At 50.7% G+C, this 22,033-nt stretch overlaps 9 protein-coding genes and 1 non-coding gene across 10 annotated transcripts; 5 read left to right on the forward strand and 5 right to left on the reverse strand.

Annotated features, from left to right (window-relative positions):
• Positions 1–1,209: 1,209 nt before the first annotated feature.
• On the reverse strand, positions 1,210–1,500 carry POSPLADRAFT_1118174 (hypothetical protein; the record flags this gene model as incomplete). The annotated part of the gene is made up of 2 exons (XM_024483491.1): positions 1,210–1,336; positions 1,367–1,500. Coding segments are annotated over 2 exons (261 nt in total), but the record flags the coding sequence as incomplete, so codon positions are not given.
• Positions 1,501–1,634: 134 nt separating this feature from the next.
• POSPLADRAFT_1059828 (hypothetical protein) lies at positions 1,635–3,049 on the reverse strand (the record flags this gene model as incomplete). The annotated part of the gene is made up of 3 exons (XM_024481196.1): positions 1,635–1,841; positions 1,920–2,689; positions 2,731–3,049. The coding sequence occupies 3 exons, from the start codon at positions 3,047–3,049 to the stop codon at positions 1,635–1,637; spliced, it is 1,296 nt and encodes a 431-aa protein (XP_024335517.1).
• Positions 3,050–5,580: 2,531 nt separating this feature from the next.
• POSPLADRAFT_t131 lies at positions 5,581–5,665 on the reverse strand. The gene has a single exon. It is a non-coding gene; the product is annotated as a tRNA-Gln (tRNA).
• Positions 5,666–6,164: 499 nt separating this feature from the next.
• Positions 6,165–8,242, forward strand: POSPLADRAFT_1075693 (hypothetical protein; the record flags this gene model as incomplete). Its single annotated transcript, XM_024482842.1, has 8 exons — positions 6,165–6,272; positions 6,322–6,444; positions 6,499–6,595; positions 6,642–6,747; positions 6,802–7,138; positions 7,189–7,332; positions 7,388–7,524; positions 7,577–8,242. The coding sequence occupies 8 exons, from the start codon at positions 6,165–6,167 to the stop codon at positions 7,875–7,877; spliced, it is 1,353 nt and encodes a 450-aa protein (XP_024335518.1). The 3' UTR covers positions 7,878–8,242.
• Positions 8,175–11,544, reverse strand: POSPLADRAFT_1151880 (hypothetical protein; the record flags this gene model as incomplete). Its single annotated transcript, XM_024486589.1, has 15 exons — positions 8,175–8,212; positions 8,399–8,444; positions 8,498–9,151; positions 9,474–9,488; positions 9,538–9,581; positions 9,639–9,800; positions 9,861–9,952; positions 10,002–10,023; positions 10,200–10,284; positions 10,336–10,379; positions 10,413–10,517; positions 10,570–10,840; positions 10,894–11,242; positions 11,299–11,339; positions 11,443–11,544. 15 exons carry the CDS (start codon positions 11,542–11,544, stop codon positions 8,175–8,177), a joined length of 2,070 nt encoding a protein of 689 aa, XP_024335519.1.
• A 452-nt stretch (positions 11,545–11,996) lies between these two features.
• Positions 11,997–13,097, forward strand: POSPLADRAFT_1152252 (hypothetical protein; the record flags this gene model as incomplete). Its single annotated transcript, XM_024486639.1, has 9 exons — positions 11,997–12,124; positions 12,192–12,256; positions 12,315–12,326; positions 12,379–12,426; positions 12,484–12,547; positions 12,600–12,726; positions 12,788–12,895; positions 12,946–12,998; positions 13,049–13,097. 9 exons carry the CDS (start codon positions 11,997–11,999, stop codon positions 13,095–13,097), a joined length of 654 nt encoding a protein of 217 aa, XP_024335520.1.
• Positions 13,098–13,566: 469 nt separating this feature from the next.
• Positions 13,567–15,991, forward strand: POSPLADRAFT_1172955 (hypothetical protein). Its single transcript, XM_024488207.1, has 16 exons — positions 13,567–13,667; positions 13,730–13,751; positions 13,866–13,972; positions 14,028–14,061; positions 14,114–14,150; positions 14,211–14,311; positions 14,360–14,390; positions 14,451–14,537; positions 14,588–14,650; positions 14,712–14,765; positions 14,815–15,061; positions 15,116–15,224; positions 15,277–15,502; positions 15,554–15,634; positions 15,685–15,793; positions 15,849–15,991. Exons 1-16 carry the CDS (start codon positions 13,622–13,624, stop codon positions 15,959–15,961), a joined length of 1,467 nt encoding a protein of 488 aa, XP_024335521.1. The 5' UTR covers positions 13,567–13,621; the 3' UTR covers positions 15,962–15,991.
• Positions 15,992–16,832: 841 nt separating this feature from the next.
• On the forward strand, positions 16,833–17,800 carry POSPLADRAFT_1151720 (hypothetical protein; the record flags this gene model as incomplete). Its single annotated transcript, XM_024486576.1, has 2 exons — positions 16,833–16,868; positions 16,925–17,800. 2 exons carry the CDS (start codon positions 16,833–16,835, stop codon positions 17,798–17,800), a joined length of 912 nt encoding a protein of 303 aa, XP_024335522.1.
• Positions 17,801–18,209: 409 nt separating this feature from the next.
• On the reverse strand, positions 18,210–18,754 carry POSPLADRAFT_1151749 (hypothetical protein; the record flags this gene model as incomplete). The annotated part of the gene is made up of 3 exons (XM_024486580.1): positions 18,210–18,334; positions 18,405–18,507; positions 18,572–18,754. Coding segments are annotated over 3 exons (411 nt in total), but the record flags the coding sequence as incomplete, so codon positions are not given.
• Positions 18,755–19,192: 438 nt separating this feature from the next.
• POSPLADRAFT_1172964 (hypothetical protein) lies at positions 19,193–20,771 on the forward strand. Its single transcript, XM_024488208.1, has 7 exons — positions 19,193–19,289; positions 19,415–19,498; positions 19,570–19,869; positions 19,944–20,196; positions 20,261–20,378; positions 20,431–20,500; positions 20,559–20,771. The coding sequence occupies exons 1-7, from the start codon at positions 19,203–19,205 to the stop codon at positions 20,559–20,561; spliced, it is 915 nt and encodes a 304-aa protein (XP_024335524.1). The 5' UTR covers positions 19,193–19,202; the 3' UTR covers positions 20,562–20,771.
• Positions 20,772–22,033: the final 1,262 nt, after the last annotated feature.

Consider the following 22,033-nt stretch of genomic DNA (forward strand, 5'->3'; position numbering starts at 1 on the left):
GTATCCGGCGCGGAGGTCCATCTTCATGAACACCTTGGCGTGCTTCAACTTGTCCAGGAGGTCTGATATAAGCGGGAGCGGGTATCGATCCTTGACCATGTTCTCGTTGAGTAGCCGGTAGTCTTGACAGGGACGTAGTGAACTGTCCTTTTTACCAACAAAGAAGAATGGACTCGCCAACGGGGATTTCGAAGGGCGAATGTACCCTTTACTCAGGTTCTCCTCGAGGAACTTGTCGAGTTCCTTTCGTTGCTGCGGGTTGAGCGGATAGACCTGTTGCTTCATGTCTGCGAAGCCCTCCTTGAGGTTGATTTCATGGTCATATTCGGTGTGGTCTGGAAGTCGCGCAGCAGTGGTTTTGTCGAAGACGGGGAGGAGATCGTGTAGGTAGGATGGTACCATCTGTGGTAGCGTTTTTTCTGTCTTGCCTTGGGCGTTCGAGGCTGCAAGTTCGGTGGAAGTGGTGACGCGCCTAATGTCGTGGTGGATCTTCCAGATCATGCCATTGTGAAGTCGTTTGTAGCCAGATGAAAGTTCAGGGAGTCGTTCCTTGAGCAGAACATCCCTTACTGCTAGGAATTCCTGTTTCTCGTACTTGGTGATCATTGGTGTTCCTGATAAGTAGGAAATGATGAACTCATTGTCGTCGATGTCCTCTGCTTGTTCTTTGATGGACGCAATACCCGTTGACCCAAACCCATCCTCCCCATGTTCCGTTTTGTCAATGCAGTCAGTTAGTGTTACTGATGGGGTGCTTATCCTTTCAAGGATGAGCTGGGCAACTCGGTCGCCGGCTTTGACGGTGAATGGGAGGTCAGAGTTATTGACCAGCAGGACTGAGACCTTGCCTTGGTAATCAGAGTCAATTACTCCTGCCACGACATTGATTTCCTTTAGTGCTAGACCGGACCGAGGTGCAATTCTTCCGTAGTGTCCTTCAGGGATAGCCATGATAAGATCGGTGCCAACCAGGCCTCGTCGTCGGGCAGGGATGATAAGTTGATGCACAGCAGAGATGTCATATCCTGCTGCGCCGCTAGTTTTCTGTTCAGGAAGGGTTGCGTGCTCTGAGGTGGGGATGACGACAAATTCGTCCTCCGTTGGTTCTGGGAGTGGAGTAGTTATGGCCTTTTTTAGTTCTAGCCGGGCTACTCGCCTTTGATACAGGTCCATCTTCCAGGCCCTGGTCTGGTCTCTTGTCCACCAGTGGTTCAGCTCCACTCGTCCGGTCTTCCAGTCTATCTTGGGGTTTTCGAGTTTGAGCCAAGTGTGGCCGAAGATGATGTCTTCCTTGCCAATGCTGGCGACGTAGGCTTTGACAAATCGGGGTTCTCCGCTTATCTTGTAAGATAAGAGAGCTCTTCACGTGATGAGTGCTTCTTTGTTCGGGGTTCCATCCACGTTGAAGATGGGGATGGGTCGGGGAAGGGGTTTTGTCCGAAGTCGATGTTCTCGGACAAATCTCGGGCTGATGAAGATTCCTGTTGCACCGCTATCGATAAAAGTGCGCGCGTCGACGTCTTTTCGTCCCACGGTAATCGGAATGTGCAGAGCACATTCATTTCGGACGACTAAAATTACACGGGACAGTGAAACGGATACGGGCAGTGGTTGTGTCGGCTCACCCTGCCCCTTCAAAAATCCTCCATCGTAAGTTCTTCGTACAGCTCCCGCTTCTCGTCAGTGGAGAGTGTCTTGATTCTGGCGTGGAAGTCGTCCTTCCCAGATCCTCCCTGGTTCGGCCTCCCACCCCCTTGTCGTGCAGCCGCTTTCTTGCGGCAATCCTTGGCGCTGTGACCCTTGATGTGGCAGTAGAAGCACAGGTTCCCGTCCCTGTGGAGCTTTCGATCGGCCTCGTTGAGAACGGCTCCTAGTTCTCATTTCCTTCCTCCCGATGTGGAGGCGAAGGTTGATGCGACAGCAGTGGCGTCGATATCCATTGGTTCGCCATAGTCCCTGGTGTCTGTGACGACGAGAGCCCCCTGCTTGGCTGCATCGGTGTTTCGTACTTCGTCGTACCAGGCCTTCATGGTGTTAGGTCGATCCCTAGCGACCCTTGTTGCGAGCGCAAAATACAGCTCCTTCGGGAGTCCTTTGACAAAGTTGGCGTGGAAAGTGTGGTAGTCGTTCTCGACGCGGTTGGTGCCATTGACCTCAGCGTCCTTGAGCTGAGCCTTTGATGCCAGCTGCTCGAAGCGGGTGACGTAGTTACCGAGGGAGAGTGCCGTCTTCCTATCCCTTTGTCGTTCAGGCAGTTTCATCAGGATTTCATGTGCCTTGATTCGCGTTCCGTGCTCAGGGAACGCCTCTTCTAGGGCAGCAACGAAATTTGCCCACGTGGAATAGACCTGGACTCCCCCTGCCGACTTCTCGTAATATGCGTCCGCCCATGTCTTCCCCAGATCCTTCCTCATCAGTGCTACAGTGAAGGCGATCTTTGCTTCATCGCTGAGTCGGGTGTTGTTGGTGGCGACGAAGTAGGAGAGGACACATTGGATGAAGCGTCTGAGGTCCTCTGTCTTCCCGCTGAAGGGTTCAGGAGCGGGGATGTCGAGACGGAGGGGTCGGTTGGCAGTTGACTGTTGGGATTGGTATGCTGCGAGGGCGACAGCGATGCGCTGATTGATGTCTTCTTGGGTGAACGATGCCATAGGGATTTCAACCGGTGCATTGGTTGGTGCGGGTGGAGCTGGTGGTAGTTCAATGTCTGGGATCTCGATGGGGACATACTGAACTTCAGGAAGTTCGAGTGGTTGTTCGTTGATGGGTGACTGTGCGCTTTCTGCTGTTTGTATAGGTTCAACGTCGATTCGTAGGATGATGAATATGTCTTCTGGGTGAGCGGGTGGGTGTCTCTGGTAGTAGCTAACGAGTTCTTGATGGGTGACGACCTGCGGGTTTGGACCAGTTGCACGACACCAGGTGCCGCCTCGAGGGTAGATGGGAGCCCTTTTTGTGGAGGTGATGAAGCAGCGATCTGCTCGGTCGTATTGGAGGAGCGGTGATCCTGCGAGGGCTGGTAGTCCCAAAGGAACCGGGTTGACTGCATTGTTCGACGTAATGGTGGATGAGATGTTCGACTAGGTAAAACTAGGAACATAGCTTAGAAAGTTCGACCTTTTGATACAATGGTCTATACTCCTATATCGATGCCTGACTCGTAGATGACGAGCGAGGACTTATGGACAGTACGTCGTCCCAAAGATCGAGCGAGGAAGTCAAGAATGACCACTACCCCAAGCAAAGAGGAGCAGAGACTTGAATGGATAACTAGGTTGAACTTAGGGTTCGACCAACTAATGGTACAACTAGTTATACAAGTACCGGCTACGCACGGACCACTGTATCTGTGTGGTCATGTTAGTAAAGAAAGAAATGTAGTGGTACAATACCAGGCACGAAGTGCGCACGGACCCCATTATGTAAGCTACATAATGTTCAACCTGCGGGTGAGCGCTAAGACAGGCGCCAGTATGGGTGCTAGTAGTACAAGAAATAGAACAGAAAGATAAATGTTTCACCAGGACAATGTGGAAGATGTAAAAGGCAACCTTCAATCCATCGCTGTTGAGTGATCCCAGTGTGGTCAACTCCAACATGTGCATCTGAAAGCACATCACAAAGAGCCAGTAGGTTGCAGGGATTGACTGCAGGGATCATGAATGAGCATCATTGTTGGGCGGACAGTACAGGTAATGCAAGTGCAGGATGTACCAGCAGAGTGGCATTGAAGCAGAGAAAGAGCACAAGCATATGGGGAATGCAGGAATAGTGCAGCGCAGGAGGCACAGCATGGTTCCTGACCCCAAGTACCTGTTCTGCCAGATGATAAACACAAACATGAGCCACCCCCCCCAGACATCTCCATAGCCATCGTGCACCCACCACAACATCTGCACGAATTGCACCTTGGTGGGGTCTGTGATTGCCTGGGAGTATAACGAGCCAGGAAAAAATTAGAAAATGGCTAGACACTGTGTCAACTCATGACAATACAGCTGTTTCCTAAATATACAAAATTCATCAGTGTTGTCTTCATTGTGACAGGCTAATGGCTGCATGTCAATGTTATGATATAAACAGGATATAAGGGAGTTTACTTACCTTTAGGAATCGCAAGAAATGTGATCAGCAGCATGCTATCAATATGCACGCAATGCACCACATTGTGGAGATTACCGAGAAACATGTACAGAGGGTGAAAATCATTCTGGCCCATTGCCACAGACACTGTGGTTTTGTCTGCACCAAGGATGATGAGACACAGCATGAATCCATGTGTCGCATAATCTTGGGCAATTTCTGACTGTTTTACATGGTTAGCACCTTTTGAAGGTTGTTTTGGTAAAATTACATACTGCTTTTTGGTACACCCACTGACCAGACATTAGATTAGAGTAGCATGATGTCTGCTGTATGACATATTCCTAAAAAGGAATGAAATCAATCTTGTTGTTGAAGTCCAAATTCTTCAGCATATTGTGAGTGACCGTGCATGTGTTGTGGCAATAGACCTTGTATTTGGCATGCTTCCAGGAGGGAGAGTTGGGCTCTAATGGTCTAGTGTAACGTACACTAAATACCTTCCATGGCACATCTCCATACTAGATGCCATTGATAGTTGCATACATTTGTTCTGTACTGTTGATGTCACAAGTTGCTATGTCACATGGACTATTTTCTTTTTCTTTTTTCTTTTTTCCTTTTCCTGGGTTTGAACCAGCAACCTTGCTGTGCAGGGTAGTGCTTGACATGGACAGGTCATGCTGTCTCAATTGATAAGATTAGATGGCTGTGTGGCATAGCCCAGCATAGCATGAGCACTGCTTATGCAGCCTCTCTGACTCACTGGATCGCTACCTTAGCGGCTGTGACATAGCAACACTGCACACAGACCAGCTGCACACAGACCAGTGCACACAGCCTCCCCTAAACTTCCCCTGTATATAAGCCTGCCTCTGCTACCCTAGGGACCTTAGGTTTGACCTCTTGTCCCTAGGTCAGTAAGCCCCTGTATTTACTTACCTTTCAAATACTAACTTACTTGTCCCTAGCCTTAGGTTTGAGCATTGCTCACCATCACTTCGGTCAACCCAGTTGAACACCCCCAGCCTTTAGGTTTGTTCATTCCTTGTCACTTGACCCTAAGTCACAACAGGTGGTGCCTCCTTCTACCTGTCCCAGAAGGTCGACACCAAGGTGGTACAGCTTGCAGGACAATGGTGTTTCCTTGCATATGAGGAGTACATTCATGCTTTCAAGCAGATCACATTGCACCACCTCATGAACCTGGGCGCAGCCTATAGGTACTAACTGATTGTGGCAGCTCTGGTTGGGTTGTGCAGCACAGCCTTGCCACAGTTTCCCACCTGCTTCCTGGGTAAGTAGCTTGTCTGCTCCACATTCAATCCCAGCTAATGCCAGGATTTCCCCCAAACCCTCAGCTCACACCACATTCTCACCATCATTGCATGCACTCCTTACACCCGCAGACAAGGCCAGATGATTAGAGTGGCATAATTCACCCTAACAATTGGAGCAGTAGCTTTTCCATCTATACCTAAAAAGGACAACATGTGAAGGCGCTACCAGGGCTCGAACCTGGGTTTTGGGAAGATGAATACGCAATCAGAATCCCAAGTGATAACCACTACACTATAGCGCCATATTTGGTTATGGCTGCAATGCGGGCCATGACTCCCCAACGGCTTTGATGAGACCCAAGTATAGCCGTGTCGTGTGAAACCGAGTACATTGCGCCCGCATGAAACCCTGGAGAGTGGCTCGGGGAAGGATCGGCAGCGGAGAGTGGGCCGGACGTGCAAGGGGGGGGCTGTGATGCGACTAGGCGACGTTGGGTCCGGACGTGGTCGCTGGCGAGGGCGGGCCTGCCGAGAGTTTTCTTACATCCACCATCTTCTCCTGCGCTCGAGGAAATTAAAGCCAACAAATTGCCCGCCTCATTGTCCTCGAGAAGATCCCATCTGCCGAGCCATCTAAGCTTTATTCTCATCGGCCGCATTAGAGCGCATTAGAGCTTCCATTATTCCCCGGTGCCGCACCTCCTTGTTCGGTCGTCAGCTTGACGCCTTTGGTCTTTCTTGTTCTCTGGGCCAATAAGTTGTGTCCCCCCTCCGCTCGCTCTCCTCCCCAATCCTTTGTCTATGGGCGGTGTCCTTTGCTGCTGTACCCAGCCCGTCGATTTCGACGGTGAGGTCGATCTCTATCACTTCGATCTCCTGCGAGCAGTCGGGAAGGGCGCCTTTGGCAAGGTCAGTGCCTCCGCTGGCATCGGAAATACCGCTGACCTTCGCATGCCAGGTGCGCGTGGTCGAGCACAAGCGTACCAAGAAACTCTACGCGCTCAAGTATATCGACAAGGCGAAATGCATCAAGCAGAAGGCCGTCGCCAATATTATCCAGGAGCGCCGTCTGCTTGAAGAGGTCAGTCGCGCCGAGATTGTCTTCGTGGAACCTCCTTCATGCCCCCCACTGCAGATCGACCACCCGTTCATCGTGAACCTGCGCTACGCGTTCCAGGACGATGCTAACTGTTTCTTCGTGCTCGATCTCATGCTGGGTGGTGATCTGCGATGTGCGTGCTTTCCTGGTACTAGTGTACCTGTCTGACACCTCTCCAGTCCATCTAGAGCGGCTGGGACGCATACCTCAGGACATTGTGCGGTTCTGGACAGCGGAGCTGTCTTCCGCAATCGCCTACCTGCACAAACAGCGGATTGTACACCGGTATGTGTCATTCCTCCATATTTCTTGCGTGTAAGGTCTCACGGCCGCTCGCAGCGACCTCAAGCCCGACAACATCCTGCTGGACTCGATGGGGCATGTGCACATCACGGACTTCAACGTCGCGATCCATTACTCGGAGCGGCGGCTGCACACGAGTGTCGCGGGCAGCATGGCGTACATGGCTCCCGAGGTCATTGGCCAGAAAGGCTACACCTGGTGCGTTGACTGGTGGAGCCTCGGCATCGTCGCCTGGGAGTTGGTGTTCCATAAACGGCCATTTGACGGCCGTACCGCGGACAAGATGAAGCATTCGATCACCAGGGATCCCTTAAAGCCACCCGCAAAGGCGGACGAGTTATTGTGTGTGGAGGGCCAAGACTTTATAACCCGGGTGAGCAATCAAGCACCTCCCCGCACCTCGTTGTCTGACATTATTGACAGCTGCTGGATCGCAATGCGAAGACTCGGCTAGGTTGCAGGGGCAGGACGCGTGGCATGGAGGACATCCGCGGGCACCTGTGGTTTGCCTCCATCGACTGGGTCAGCCTAGACGCAAAAGACATGCAACCTCCCTTCGTCCCAGATGTGAGTATCCATGTCTACACCGCGCGTTTTAAGGCTTAAATTGGCGAGTTTATAGATTAGCAGAGCTAACTTCGACGTCTCGCATGAACTCGACGAGTTCCTGATGGTGGAAAAGCCTTTGACACATTCGAAACGTAAGGCCAACCAGGATCTGGAGAAGATGAAGCCGGAACTGCGACAGCTGGAAGAGCAGTACGTAACATTCACTGCCTTTCCTTCTGCAACGCTAAAGAGTGTCGATCAGGTTCAGCGTATACGACTTCACCAAGAACCGTCGAATGTCGTACTACCCACATAATCAGCCGATCGTCACCACCGGTCACGAAGCAGATGCAGACGCAGAACCGCAAGAGGTCGTGCCCTCTGCGACAAACACTCTCCTTCCAACAGCGACCGTCGTGGAGCACTCGCAAGGCGGCTCACCGATAGAGGGTCATGACTACTCCGGGCGGGATACGCCTATACACATGCCTTCCGGGCCTCATGAAGAACCCTCCCCTCCAGAACCTATCCCCCCAGAACACTCGCAACCGCACGTATCATAGCGGTACACCGTTCGTTCCCCTTGTTTCGTTTCGGGTTTCCGGTCGTTCTGCCGTATCCATCACATCTTCGTTCGTGTATACGCATGGGACAATGTTTATATGCTGCCATATCCACCGCTGTATTATACCTTTTGCTCTTTTTGGAGACTATGGCCCGGCTATCGAGCCACATTCCGCCGGGCTTGTTGGTTGGGCTTGCTCTATTTATATGCATCCCCTTCTAACCCTAGATACCATACCATGCACCTAATATGTATATCACCCCTGTTGCATTGTCTTGCCTTCTATGCACGCGCCTTATTTGCGCGGCGTCCCGCCGTCGTCGCCAAGGCCATCTATACACACGACGGACAAAGGACGACCCTAAAGTATCTTTCTATTTTTTCCCAAGATACACACAGACGCTATGCATTGTGTCATCGGTGATGCGTCGGAAATATGGGTATCATCGTGAGTATCATTGCATCACAACGTTTCGTGCCTGACGCTCGATGTGTGGTATCCAGTCTCGTTGCGCATACCTCTCGTGAGCATAAGCAGCAGGTTCTCGATGCGAGCTTGTCGGTCCTGCAGAGCCGGTGCGTGAGACGAAGTCCTGCAGAAGACTATTGCGCACTCACTTGCAATTCCTTCATCTCATCCTTCAGCCGGTTGACGGGTAGGCCACGGACGTCCTCAAGGAGTGCCTCCACCCTGGCCGCCGCTGAATTGACACGATCCAGTTGCGTCGCGGATGCATTATTGCGACCTAAATACAGCCGGCTGAGCGGACTGTGCGGACCGATGGTTGGGATCTCGCCAGAAGTGGACGAGGCCATTGCAGGCAGGGTGATTTTCCTTGACCTGGGCGACACGCTCGGAGAAAGCCCATCCCGCCTGCTCTTGCTCCTACCCAGGAGAGTCGATCGTGGAAGACTTGCATGCCGTCGAATCCTGGGCGTCGGTGACTCGAATTGGGGGATAGGGGCCGTCTGCGGAGCCGTCCCATGCGAAGGGGGGAAATGCAGGCTGTCATGGGAGGAGAGGAAGTGGCTTGCAGGCATCTCATCTTCCGAGTCAAAGAATATATCGGTGTCATGAGACATCTCCACGTCAAAGATGGCATCGTATATGTCTGTGGAATGAGTGCCTAAGAGATCGAAGAGAGGCAGGCTCTTCATCTTGCGCGTGAAGCGACTGTACATGCTGTTGGCTGCATCGGGGCTGTTGTCGCGCCATTGGCCCTGAGCTAGGTACCGCTCGTAGATCCAGATGACGATCAACGTCGGGAACGACTGATAGAACGCGCATCAATGATGCTCGGTACAATGACGGGACATGACCTTACGGTAAGTCTGATCAGGAAGACGTTTGCCGAATGAAGTGAGCGCGGCGATAACACAAAGCTGAGTGGCCAAAGTATGATGAACGCTAAGAGATTGAATGGCGGTTGATAACTGAAGAGTGCATCTGATTTGACTCTGAATATAAAGAATTAGCGCAGGAACATTCATGAGACGGGCGGTGGTTTACCCTTCGATCGTAGATATCGCATATTGAAAGAGATACTATATAGTTAGAGGTAAGCATTGATCTCCTTCATTCAAGACACAGTACCTCTTGCTTGGCATTCTGCACGAATAGTCAGCAGTCATGAAACCCCGAGGACGTGAGGACTTACTGCATCGATTCGTGCGAAAGTATTTGATAATATAGAAATCAGAACTACCCGCAACTGTAAGAAAGGACTATCACTTTGAGGACAAGCGTCGAAGTGCTCACTCGTTAATAACAATGTGTTTGACAGCGCCGCGAAACCCGTCATCAGAATCGGCCCGAAAATAGGATGGAAACTCTTCGCCTGCCCGAAACTGAGATATGTGTTTCCAAACCAGATCTGAACCATGAGCCAGGCTATCGCCTTCACGCTCCACGTATCCGCGGCTGACGCACGCTACTGTCAATTTGAAGCAGCAGCGAGCATGGATCACATAGGTGCCGTACCTAAACTGTGGAGAGTGAACAATAGCCCTGAAAAGCATATCGCAGCAATTCCCACAAAGAAGATAAATTCCGCGATCATTGCGCGCAGCGCGCTGGAATAGCGTTCATCAGAACGAGAATACAGACAGCACAGGCACTCACAGCACGACGACATTGTTAGACACTGCGAAGAATGCCAGGCTAGCGGGCTGGTCAGCCCTATTTGCTGAATAGATATGGACCTCCTGACCGAGGGAACAAGATGCAGGCTCCGCAAGCGAGGATATCGAAGCCCATTTCAGACGCATTCGCTTTCACGTTCTGTGAGATAATAACGCGAAGAAGACACTGCTATCTTACCATCATGGTGGACCAACCCCTTGATTCTAAAGCCTAAATAGGTGAGGAAAACGACTACGAAGGAAGTGTCGAAGACGTTCCACATCTACATGGGCTATTCAGCACGGTTTATGCCTGATCATTGGAGGATTCGTACATTTGCAATGTAGACTGTTTTAATGACATCGTCTGTCAGCACCGCTGGACCAGGTAGTGATGGTACAAACAACTTACTCCCCCAGCCATGCTCTTTGGAAGCAGTGTATTCTTCCAGAGTGAATGCAGTTGCGAAGATGATGAATACAATTTCAAATGCAGTCAATCTTTCAACCTGTTGATCTTCATTACAGATAAAGTTAAACAGCAGAATAGCCAGATGCATTCGGCTCACTTGATAGGCAAAGAAGGAAGGTCGTCAACAGCAATGCAAAATTCAAGAACTCCAAGATGGCTCCATATCTTGGCACACGCAGTCTGTAGTGGTCGAGGAAAGGTGCTTTCCGACCGTCGTAGATCTCGATGGCCCGAGGCTTGTAGTTGTCGGCCAATACCGAATGATTGGACGACATAGAGAATACTACGCGCCCGGCGTAGATGTCGTTGACAATAGTCTGAACAACGGGTGACGCCAAAAATGCTTTCGCCTCAGTGGCAATCGCCATCTATGACGTATTAAACTGCCTATGCCTATATTGCTTCTGAGGACATTACATACCTCGAGCGCGCACTGAGGATCATACTGCTCGTCGTCGCCGATAAGCCCTCTGACTTCTTGAGTAATATCGGGCGGGGCGCCAGCTAGCGGACTCCAACTTGCGGTCAAGACGGCGACCAATCGGATCCGACTTGAGGCAAAGGTACCAAGAAGCTTGATGGCCAAGATCTCACACAAGCTCGCGCGAGACAGCATCACCCCAGAGTACGCGAGGCCTTGCTCTGCTTCTGACAAGAAGTGCGAGCGGACCACGAAGCACGCGTACACAGCGGACATGTTATCCAGCCTGGCGTATTTGAAAACGAGCGGTCGCACTATGGCAAAATTGATATCTGACGCTGTCAGCTGTCTGGAAAAGACGCGTAAACGTGTCCAGTTTCGCCCGCGAACGACGAATGTACGTACTCCCAACTTAAAGCCGTGTCTGCGATGAAGACCAAGTTGAGCTGCAGAACAGAGTCATGAGATATTCCTTTACGCACCAATATCTTTCTGTCGTCACAGGCGGTCAGACCCATTCGCAGTATATAGGTATCCCACACCGCTCACTTCCACATCTCGTTTGATGCTCGGGATGAGCGGGAAGACCTTGACCGATGCGAGGAACTCTGGTGTCGGGGCGAGCAGAGATTCTGACTGTTCCTCGTCCATATTACTTGGAGTTCTGCCTCGATGAGGTTAATTCAAGGACGCGTTATATGCCGCAATGAGTGTGCAGTTGAGGAGAAATGGGCGCGCCGCATGTCGAGGTCGCACTTACGCTTGCGTTGCATCATAGATTGGATCGGGACTGCCATCACATGCTTTCTGAATCCGAGTTCAGCGCTTGCACCAAACTTGCGCTTGGATGTATTTTGAACACATTCATGCAACTGTCTGCATCCTCGTAACACATATGAATCATGGTCTGACGGACGCATGTACCACAACTCACATAACACGAGGAAGTTGACTGTGGGCGTACCACTGACTTCGACCTCTTCCGTGGCCGCAAGTTGCCGACGAACGTTAACAAGGTGGGAGTGGTCCTATTCGGGTTCAACTTCAGCCGCCCAGCTCTAGTGCTGCTTACCGCTTTCAAGCCTATCCAGGACACTACGAACATGCCTGTCAACTTGTCAAAAATACCTACACTACGTGAGCTGTATACGGCTGCGGCGATTACGGCGGCCAGTGGCTCTACAGCCTACTATCAGCCTCGAGAATCGCTGCTGGATCGAGTCTCGCTCTAGTGGGTGCTCCTGACGAGACACTCAATCTTAGGTGTTACTATTGGCACTGACGACGTCATGCATCAGTCAAGGTGACATTACGAATCTGGAAATTGATGCCATCGTCAATGCAGCAAACAGAAGCCTATTGGGTGCGCCTGACCCGGCCTTGCGGCCGCGAGATTACTAACGTTGCATTCTTGCGTTCAGGTGGCGGTGGTGGTTGGTCAAGTCACGCATTGCAAAACATATGCATATACTCATCTTAACTTAGTAGATGGCGCTATCCACGCGGCCGCTGGCCCAAAGCTCGTGGAAGAATGTAAGTTTGGACGTCTCCCTTCCCTTACCATGAGAACGAGTGACTGCAACTGATCAGGTCGCACTTTGAACGGATGCGAGACTGGCGATGCAAAAATCACGAGAGCATATGAATTGCCGTCGTGAGTAGGACCTACTCAAATCTTGAATGGTGTTGTAATGTGCCGTGTACAGGAAGCACGTCATTCATACTGTCGGTCCGATATATTCCTCCCGCAATGTTGACTTGAAAGCCGAGCAATTGCGCTCATGCTACAAAATCAGCCTACAGCTGGCTATCGAGAACTCATTGAAGCACGTGGTCTGTGTCTAACTACCCAGTTCGAGAGTGGTGTATTTTGACCGGATTCCCGATGACATAGGCTTTCCCGTCGATATCTACGGGCATCTATGGCTATCCCATTGAAGACGCCACACATATTGCTCTAGATATGGTGCGTCAATTCACGGACGAGGATGAAGGCGACAAGGTATGCAGGAGCCTTATTTCTCCTGAAAGGAGATTGGACATCATCTGTAGCTCGAACGCATCATATTCGTGGTCTGGAGTGACGCTGATAAGAAAGTTTACGAGTATGTCTCTGAGCTTGTCCTTAATTGATGTCCCTCATAATTTGTTGCAGAAAACTGATTCCGCTCTATTTTCCTCTTGAGGCGGGAGAGGTGTCATAATGCTCCAAAGAATGTCGCCAGGATGTTGTACAACATGGGGGCCTATCTCATTTGATGAAATGCAAGTTTTCAACATCATGGTCGGTCACGTTGACGCGTCATGACTCTCAATGCGCAGTTCCATGTACCCACTGTGTCCGGAGCATCTGTACGGCTCTTACCCCTGCCTGAAAAGCAGTGCGTGCCTGATCGTGGAGGCATCTCGTCGCCCATTCATAACACAATTCCGGATCAAGGACGGTACTGGCGGCCCGCCCCGCGTTGCATTGCCCATCCGCGTGCCATGTGACCAGCAACACTTGCTCAGTGAAACCACTCCATCATTGATTTATTCTCATTTGGGGCCTCGGAGTCGGGTGACCTGGATTTGCTTTGGGCACTTGCTCGTCCTCACTGGGCCCGAGGATGATCCTTTCTCACTCATATAGCTATGATAGCGCTGCAATGGCTTTCTTGACCGCCTCAGTGTCGCTTCACCTTTTTGGAACGCTTTAATATAACAGGCTTTGTAAACACAGTGGAGGATGGGCTTAGCATATAACATCTTCACCGCAATCTTCTGCGCTATAGGTGTGTTTCGGTCCAGTCATTCATAATCCAGAGAGGTGATTTATTCACGATCCTCAACTCAGGCTCGTTTCTGTTCGGGTATGTGTCATGATTGGCACGGTCATAATTTGTACTCTAATGTGGATGGATGGCGTGTTTTGTAGCTATGACAGGTACGCATGACCATGGATTCGGATATGGTGACCTCTCATGGGTCACAAGTGGTATCATTTCCTCTGTGATCACGTTTTCTCATTTTGAGAATTTCGTGAACGATCCGTCAAGTTACGACAATCTCTCTGGAGCAGTAGTCTCTACCTTTACAGGTAAGCAGACAATGTCTGAAATCCGTCCTCATTTTCGAGTCGCTTCTGGCCACAGGAGGTTGCTTCTTCGGTTGTATGCTAGCGGGTTGGTAAGAAGTGATTACGCATGTACGGTGGGTGGTATCTGAGAGAAACACACAGGTCGAATGACAAGTACGGTCGTAAACGGAGCATACAGGTACGTTTGAACTACAGAATCGTCTTCGCGATGATCCCAGGACATTCATGTGGACCACAGCTAGGTGCCCTGACCGCCCTGTGGGGATGTGCAATGCAGTGTGGCGCAAATAATTTTGCGTGCATGCTTGTAGGGCGTATAGTCGCTGGCTTTGCAATTGGGTATGTTCCTTCACCGCTATGCACGGACTACTTTAATGCCGAATATAGCGCTCTGTCCATGACAGTACCATTGTACAACGTAAGCTTATTCATCGCGAGCGCGCGGCAGTCACGTACATGCTGACAATGTTAATTCTAGACCGAGATTGCTCCTCCAAGAATCCGCGGATTCATTGTTGGCCTTTCTCAGCAGATGATTGGGATTGGATTTGTCGTTGCCAACTGGGTATGTTTCGTTACTCTATGATATCTACTTGCCTACGACCCAACATCTAGGTCGGTTATGGATGCCAGTATATTGATTCCGACGCTGGATGGAGACTTGCTCTGGGATTTCAGGCACGCCATCCATGCTACATCACTATGAAGTACATTTTAATTTGAGCTGGGAATTGTACAGCTTATACCTGCATTTCTCCTCCTTGTCGGTATTCAGTTCCTTCCCTTCTCTCCTGTGAGTTATTCGCTGTGTGGCCACGTTACGAGATTTGATATGTGTGTAGCGCTGGCTTCTGGAGCAAGGACGAGATGACGAAGCGCGTGCGGTCGTCCGCAAGTTGCACGGTTCTGGAAGCCCGGAGCTTGAGCACGAAGTTGATGTTCTGTTTGAAGAGATGCAATCTGTCATCAAGGCGGAAACAGCGATCAGGTCGAGAAGCATTAGTGACCTATGGGAGACGCCTGCTATGTGCAAGCGCACTCTCGTAGCTGTCGGCGTACAGGTTTTTGGGCAATTCTCTGGTATCAATGGTTCGTAGCGCACACATTGGGTATGAACACGCGCTGTCTGACCTAATTTATTAGTCATAAATTACTTCGGTCCTTCGATGTACAAATCGCTGGGGCTGAGTTCAGGGCAATCGCTTCTTGTGCAAGGGATATACGGCGCCGTTGGACCCATAGCAAATTTCTTGTATGTTCTTATCTGCACGTTGCCGCATGACCACATTCATCGAGATCACCAGTTTTATCACGCTTGTTCTCGACACTGTGGGACGGAAGAAGCCTCTAATGTTCGGCGCCGGCAGCTTCATTGTCACATACTCCGTTCTCACGGCCATCGTGGCGTGTTTCCCTCCCGGTGTCTCTGAAAACCATCCCGCACAAAAAGCCGGCATTGCTATGATTTTCATGACGAGCATATTCTTCTCGCTGAGCTTCGGACCTGTCAGTTGGGTGTTAGCGTCGGAGGTATTATATGACATCAATGGTTTTACGGAAGTACATGCTGACGGCTCACAGGTATTCCCTACAAAGACTAGATCCATCGGCACAAGTGTTGCTACATGCGCCAACTGGGCGCTCAATGTGTTATTTTCTCAGGTATGTTTGTGTCTACATTCCAACTTTGCGACATCCTCAATATATATAAGGTATCAAATCTGGCAATCGCGAATATTAGCTGGAAGTACTATCTGGTTTTCATCTGTTTGAATACGGTAGACTTCGTGGTTATCACAATATTCTTCCCTGAGACAAAAGGTGTGTCAAGCAAGATTGCCAACGTTCCATGCTCATTGAATATTCCTTGCTATAGGGAAGACGTTGGAACAGATGGCTGAGGTATTCGGGGACGAAGTAGATTCCCATGCAATCCATCAGATCGACGTTCACGAGTCAAGTGTTCAAGATGTAGAGAAAAAGGCATGACAACAGAGAACACGATCGTGTTGTCCCACCTCTTGGTATGATACAGCCAACAATAAGACCCAGCACATCTAAGCATGAGAGCGCTTCACCATTTGATTGAATCAACTAGTTTCTGCCGCGTCCTTGCCCTAGAAAGTCAATCTTGCGCCCACGAATGCACAAGAATGTACAAGACACGTACAGCTTGACATTTGTTTTTGTCTCCTCAAGCAATCGCTGCTATTTATGCATTTTGCAGACGACATCGCACAGTATTCATGGCCAAACGGGTGCCATGAAAGAGTGGGAGTCGGGCTCCCTGTGAGTCTATGGCGCAGAGTGGCATTTAAGGGCAGAGAGATTGAGTACAGTACATACGACCCTGCCGAATCGCCCAATATCCGAGAACTTCGTGTGGTAGAGTAGAGCAGGGTTATCAACTTGTACTCCGAGAGAGGACCCAGATGGACGATTTGTGCACCAGCCACACTCATATATAGCGCCTCGGCTGCATGCAGGTACGAAGCCGTGTGTGTTTGTTTCGATCTTGCTATGGATGTTGTGTTCAAATATCATTATATCGTTCATAGTTTTGATTTTCGATTGTGGACATCTCAGTACAACGGCCACTTCGGTTGCATACACCTTGTTCCAAGATCCCTTCTAGAAAGTAGTCTTGTTACTGTTCAGGTTGGCAGTAGGGAAAGAAATCAAGCTCGCTGGCGTTCTACGCGATCCGCAGACTGAACTCGCATGATCGAGCGAAGTGCTGGGACCCATATCACGTGTCGATGATCGCTCTCCGAGAAAAGGGAAACTGCACATCTCATTCCGATTTCTTAGATTCGACTCTTGCATCTCATCGCGGCGACGGCTTCCGCGTTTATAAGTCATGAGCTCGTTGAGCTTACCATCACTTCCAGTCGAAGTGGGTCTATTCTTGCTTATGCTATCTTCAGTCAGAATCATTGATTCATGGGCTAGCTACTTTACGAAATCCAAAGTTTCGCCTTGTCCTCCTCGCTGCCCCTCACGTCAAGGCATCTTTACGCAGTCTTCAAGTCCGCCCCGTTGTCTATTCACGCATCGTATCTCATAGGCCGCTACATAAATAGCGAGACTGCGTCCTTCAGAAGTGGTCTTATCTCTGTCGTCCTCAGATACCCCCTCTGCACTCAAGACGTCTTGGAAGCAATCTTTCGCAGTCCTGAGTGTCCGCCTCAGAGGTTTCGCACCCCGACTGAGCTACCCAGACGGCTCTTTCGTGCGCTAGCACCCAAGAAATCCCAGTTGAGAAAACGGAAGCGGGAAGAGGGCGACGAGGGGTGGTCACCCGACGATGAGCCTCTCCCGTTCTTGCACTACCTATATGACCATCCCCGTATCCCTCACCTGTACGCCAACTCCTTTGACGGCTATGCGCTGACGAAGGCCGTCCATGCTGGTTTTCTCCCCCTTGTCCGCTTCTTGCTCGAGCACGACGCCTCCCCAGCATGTAAGGACGGGCTGGCAGTGATGGTGGCCATTCGGCGGAAAGACCTCGGTCTCGTTCGCATGCTGGTTGAACGTGATGACAGACAGCTTCAAAAGAAGGCGCGGACCGCATCAGTTGCGCCAGAAGGGACACAAGGTGTGGCAGGTCAGACCGCAAGTGTGCCGAATGGGAACGAGAGTGAGGCGAAACAGGAAGGTTTCAAGAGCTCGAAGAGGAGAAGGCTCGAGGACAGAGTGCGGGTAAACCAGGCCATGCTCAGGACGGCGGTGAAATGCGACGCAAGGGAGATTGTCGAATATCTCGTGAAGGAGAAGGGCTGCGTCCCTGACATGAAGACCGTTCTCATGATAAACTCGCACGAGTGATGGGTGGGGGTAAAGCTAGAGCATCCAAACGTCCGCGTCGACATCGGTAGGTTCTATGCGAATGTTTCTCGCGTGTAAGTGGCTGATCTCCGTTTTCCTCGATACAGTCTACGTCATGACTGAAAGGGTAATGTGCGAGATTGCCGCGATGAGAAATCTGGGGAATTTAGCGGGCCTCTTACTCTGAACGAATGACAATCCGACTGGAGGTTCGTTCCTTTGTGGTATTATGTATGCATGTCGATTGGTTACACCATGTAAACCTAGTGCAAAATGTGCGCAATGCGACAGAGCAAATGACAGGCAGTCTAAGACATGCGGGGGACGGTAGTTCTGAGGAGAAGGATACAACGACCCGCTACAGCGTTGTCCGTATGCGAGAAAGGATACACAAACATATTGATACATCTTAAATGTCGTCGATGTCGACCTCGCCTTCGTCGCCGAACTCGAATGTACACTCGCCCTCCTCGTCGCCGAACGTATCGGTCTCGTTGATCTTTGCGTTCTCCGGGAGCTCTCCGTACGCTTTGACTGCGGAAACACAGGGCGATATGCCGAGCAAAGTCAGAATATAGGCGCTGCAGTAAGGATATGCACGCACGACTACGAGCCTCGTCGGCAGTGTACTTGACAATTACATCCGCCTTGTCGTCCTGGAATTCACGCAGAGACAGAAGAATGATATCTCCCTGGTTGATCCAGACCTACGACGCCACAGTGAAGAATATCAGAACGCAACCTATGAGTAGTGTGAGTTTGTAAACGCACTTTCTTCCTCATCTTGCCCCGAATGTGGGCCAACCGCTTCTCGCCGTCGAAACACTGTGCTTCAAGCCGACCGTTCCCCAACATCTTGATGACTTGGGCGTACTCCTGCCCATCTTCTCTGAAGACTAGCTCGCGCTTGTCGTCGTCGTTCTCGTTCTTTCCACGTCTCCGGTTCTTACCACCCTATATCCGCACGTCAATGTCAACCTTAACTGCTCGACGTACAGTCCCGAAGGACTACAAACCTTTCCCTTGTTCTGGAAACATCACGTTTGTCAGTATCGCAAGAACTGTAGAAGATAATCAATGAAGGCATTGACTGACCTTAGGCATTTCAGAAGTTGCTTTCCGTTCGTACGATCACTAAGCTGTGGCCGTACAGTGCGTGAAGCTAGCAGAAGCTGGTTTGTGGGTGTATCCGCAAGGGATGGCAGCAGAGATGGGCGCTGCAGCAGCGAAGTTGCACAGACCTGTGCCGGAGCTTGCAGACGCAGAACGAGCTCGATATTTCACACGCCAGTGACACCGTGACATGTCACGCGCTGCACCGCGAATGTGACGGGCCCGCGGTGCGTTACTCTGCCCGATTCACTCATCACCTACTCCTTCTACCACTGTATAGCAAAACATCATGGAGCACGAGATAGATGTCTGGATTGCACAGCTGAGCCAGTGCAAGCAGCTCTCCGAGGCTGATGTTAAGCGGCTTTGCGACAAGGTACGCCAGCGTTCGTCTTGATGATGATAAGGCAGTTCGCCGCCACGGAGAAGGACTCACCGCTGTTAGCGTCGTGCCTCGTCCGGGGTGCGCCAGATACTAATGATAGTTGGACGTAATGGTAGACACGGGAAATCCTGATGGAGGAGTCAAACGTGCAGCCTGTGAGGTGTCCGGTGACTGTCTGCGGGGATATTCATGGGCAATTCGTACGTCGCTAATTACGAGATCGATCGAGCGCACTCCCTTCGCTCACCTACGGACATCGTTGCATTGCCAGCATGATCTTTCAGAGCTCTTCCGCATCGGCGGGAACTCACCCGACACCAACTACCTTTTCATGGGCGACTACGTCGACCGAGGTTACTACTCGGTCGAGACAGTCACCCTCCTTGTTGCGCTCAAACTCCGCTATCGCGACCGCGTCACCATCCTGCGCGGAAATCACGAGTCCCGACAGATCACGCAAGTGTACGGATTCTACGACGAATGTTTGCGAAAGTACGGCAACGCCAACGTGTGGAGATACTTCACAGACCTCTTTGACTACCTTCCCCTCACTGCTTTGATTGAAAACCAAGTGCGTCCATCTCGCGACATCGGAATATCGGATTCCGAGTGGTACTCATGTCACACTACCATTCCTCGCCATAGATTTTCTGTCTTCACGGTGGCCTGTCACCATCCATCGATACGCTTGATCACGTACGTGGCATTGATCGCGTGCAAGAAGTTCCCCACGAAGGGCCCATGTGCGATCTCCTCTGGTCGGATCCCGATGACCGATGCGGGTGGGGTATCTCGCCTCGAGGAGCAGGATACACCTTCGGGCAAGATATTAGTGAGGCATTTAACCACAATAATGGACTAACGCTGGTTGCGCGGGCGCACCAGTTGATCATGGAGGGTGAGAGGCATCCCATTATTTTCGGCCTGGATTGTTGACGTTAACTTGTCACGATGGCCATCAGGTTATAATTGGAGTCAGGACCGTAATGTCGTCACTATCTTCTCTGCGCCGAACTATTGCTACCGCTGCGGCAATCAAGCAGCAATTATGGAAATGGACGAAAAACTATCTTACAGCTTGTACGTTTTGCTCGTCTTGTCACAATTTGCATGGCCTCATGGACCTGCTCAGCCTCCAATTCGATCCTGCGCCGCGTGTTGGCGAGCCTCTCGTGACACGACGTGTACCGGACTATTTCCTGGTAAGCTATCCCGTTGTCTTCCTGTTGCAATACTTAGTGACATCCTGTCATCCTTTAGTGATTGCATTCTCAGTCGCGCATATACTTGGTGACCGTAACTCTTCTTCATGTTACTTAGTACTGTACATACAACTGTCACATACTCAGTGTAGCTCATCCTGATTGCCAAGACGATACCTTTTCTTCCTGTGTATTCTTTCTAATATTCTGCTCGAGGGGACGAGAACGGACACGTAGAAGACAATATCAAGTATCAAGTATTGAAATCCGGACTGCAGCGGCTGCTCAGAGTGGTGGTAAATGCTGTCAATCTCTGCTTCTGAGGACAAGCAGTCAAGATGCGAAAGTTCAAAATTTAGACGTGCACCAGCAGAGATCTCGGTAAGCGCAACCTGAGTCTTCGATTGGATTTGCTCATCGGCCGTGACTGCCTGATTTTCTGATATAGATTTTCATGTTAAGCCACTGTAATCGCACCGTGCTCACCGTACTCACAAGAGGGACAGCTCTGGACAACTGCACAATGTCTTGTCCAGGTTGGGCTGTTTTCGCTTCGCGTAAATTTCACAACAGTCTCGAAGCCGCGGTGCTCACATCAGCCAGTGTCTGTTTTCTATATTGGCCGACCCCAGTTGTATCGCTGATCCCTCTGCCTCTCCGCCGGGCAGATGCGGACGGTGACCAACTTCGCTGCTATGCTCGTCACCATCGCTGAGTTTCAGCCTTTGCCCTACTTTCGTGGAACAGCTGTCAGGGTTCGCAGGGAGTATATACTGTCTCTTTGGTCCCCCAAGGCAACTTGCCTCCAATTCGAACACTTCATGTCGCTGTTGAAGCATCTGCTTTTTCAGAGAATCCCACATAAAGTGCATGAAGTGTGGGGCCAAGTACGTGACAGAACCTATCGTTCACAAAATTGAGCTTACAATTGAGGCGTTGATGGGTTAATGACTGCTTTCCTAACCAGACTGGGAAGTCATCTAACCCGATTCAGTGGCAAGTGGATATGACGTCTGCATCCTACGAATGATCGGCGCATCCCCACCGTATAAGTACTCGAAAGTCGGGCTGCAATGTGGGTAGCATCTACCCCACAACCTCTTCGCGAATATACTCCACGGGGCCCGTCGACAACCTCCGTAATGGTTAACTTCGACGATTTTTACAAGGCCTCTCTGGAGGTCAAGAAGCACTTCGAGCACCCTGAAATGTTGCAATTCATCACTGTTACAGCCAAAGACGCTCGAGGCGAAGAGGCTGCGAGACTGTCCGCTTTGCAGATCAATAGGGGCCTGTATTGTCTAGAGGAGGAATTCTTGGGCGTTCTTGACGAAGATGAGCAAGAATTAGCCGACTTCTCGCGGACGCTCTTTGACAAATTCGGTCAAATCAAGTGTTGGCACACAGAAGATGAAGTGCTGAAGGGGACGGGCTGCTGGGGCGTTGAATTGAACCGAGGAACCCTCTTCTACCTCTTCTACGTCTACGTGCCCGACACGCAGGTGAGACTTTGGCGCATATATGCGACTATTT

The sequence above is a fragment of the Postia placenta genome, assembly GCF_002117355.1.
Source record: "Postia placenta MAD-698-R-SB12 unplaced genomic scaffold POSPLAscaffold_13, whole genome shotgun sequence".
Classification (NCBI taxonomy): domain Eukaryota; kingdom Fungi; phylum Basidiomycota; class Agaricomycetes; order Polyporales; family Adustoporiaceae; genus Rhodonia; species Rhodonia placenta.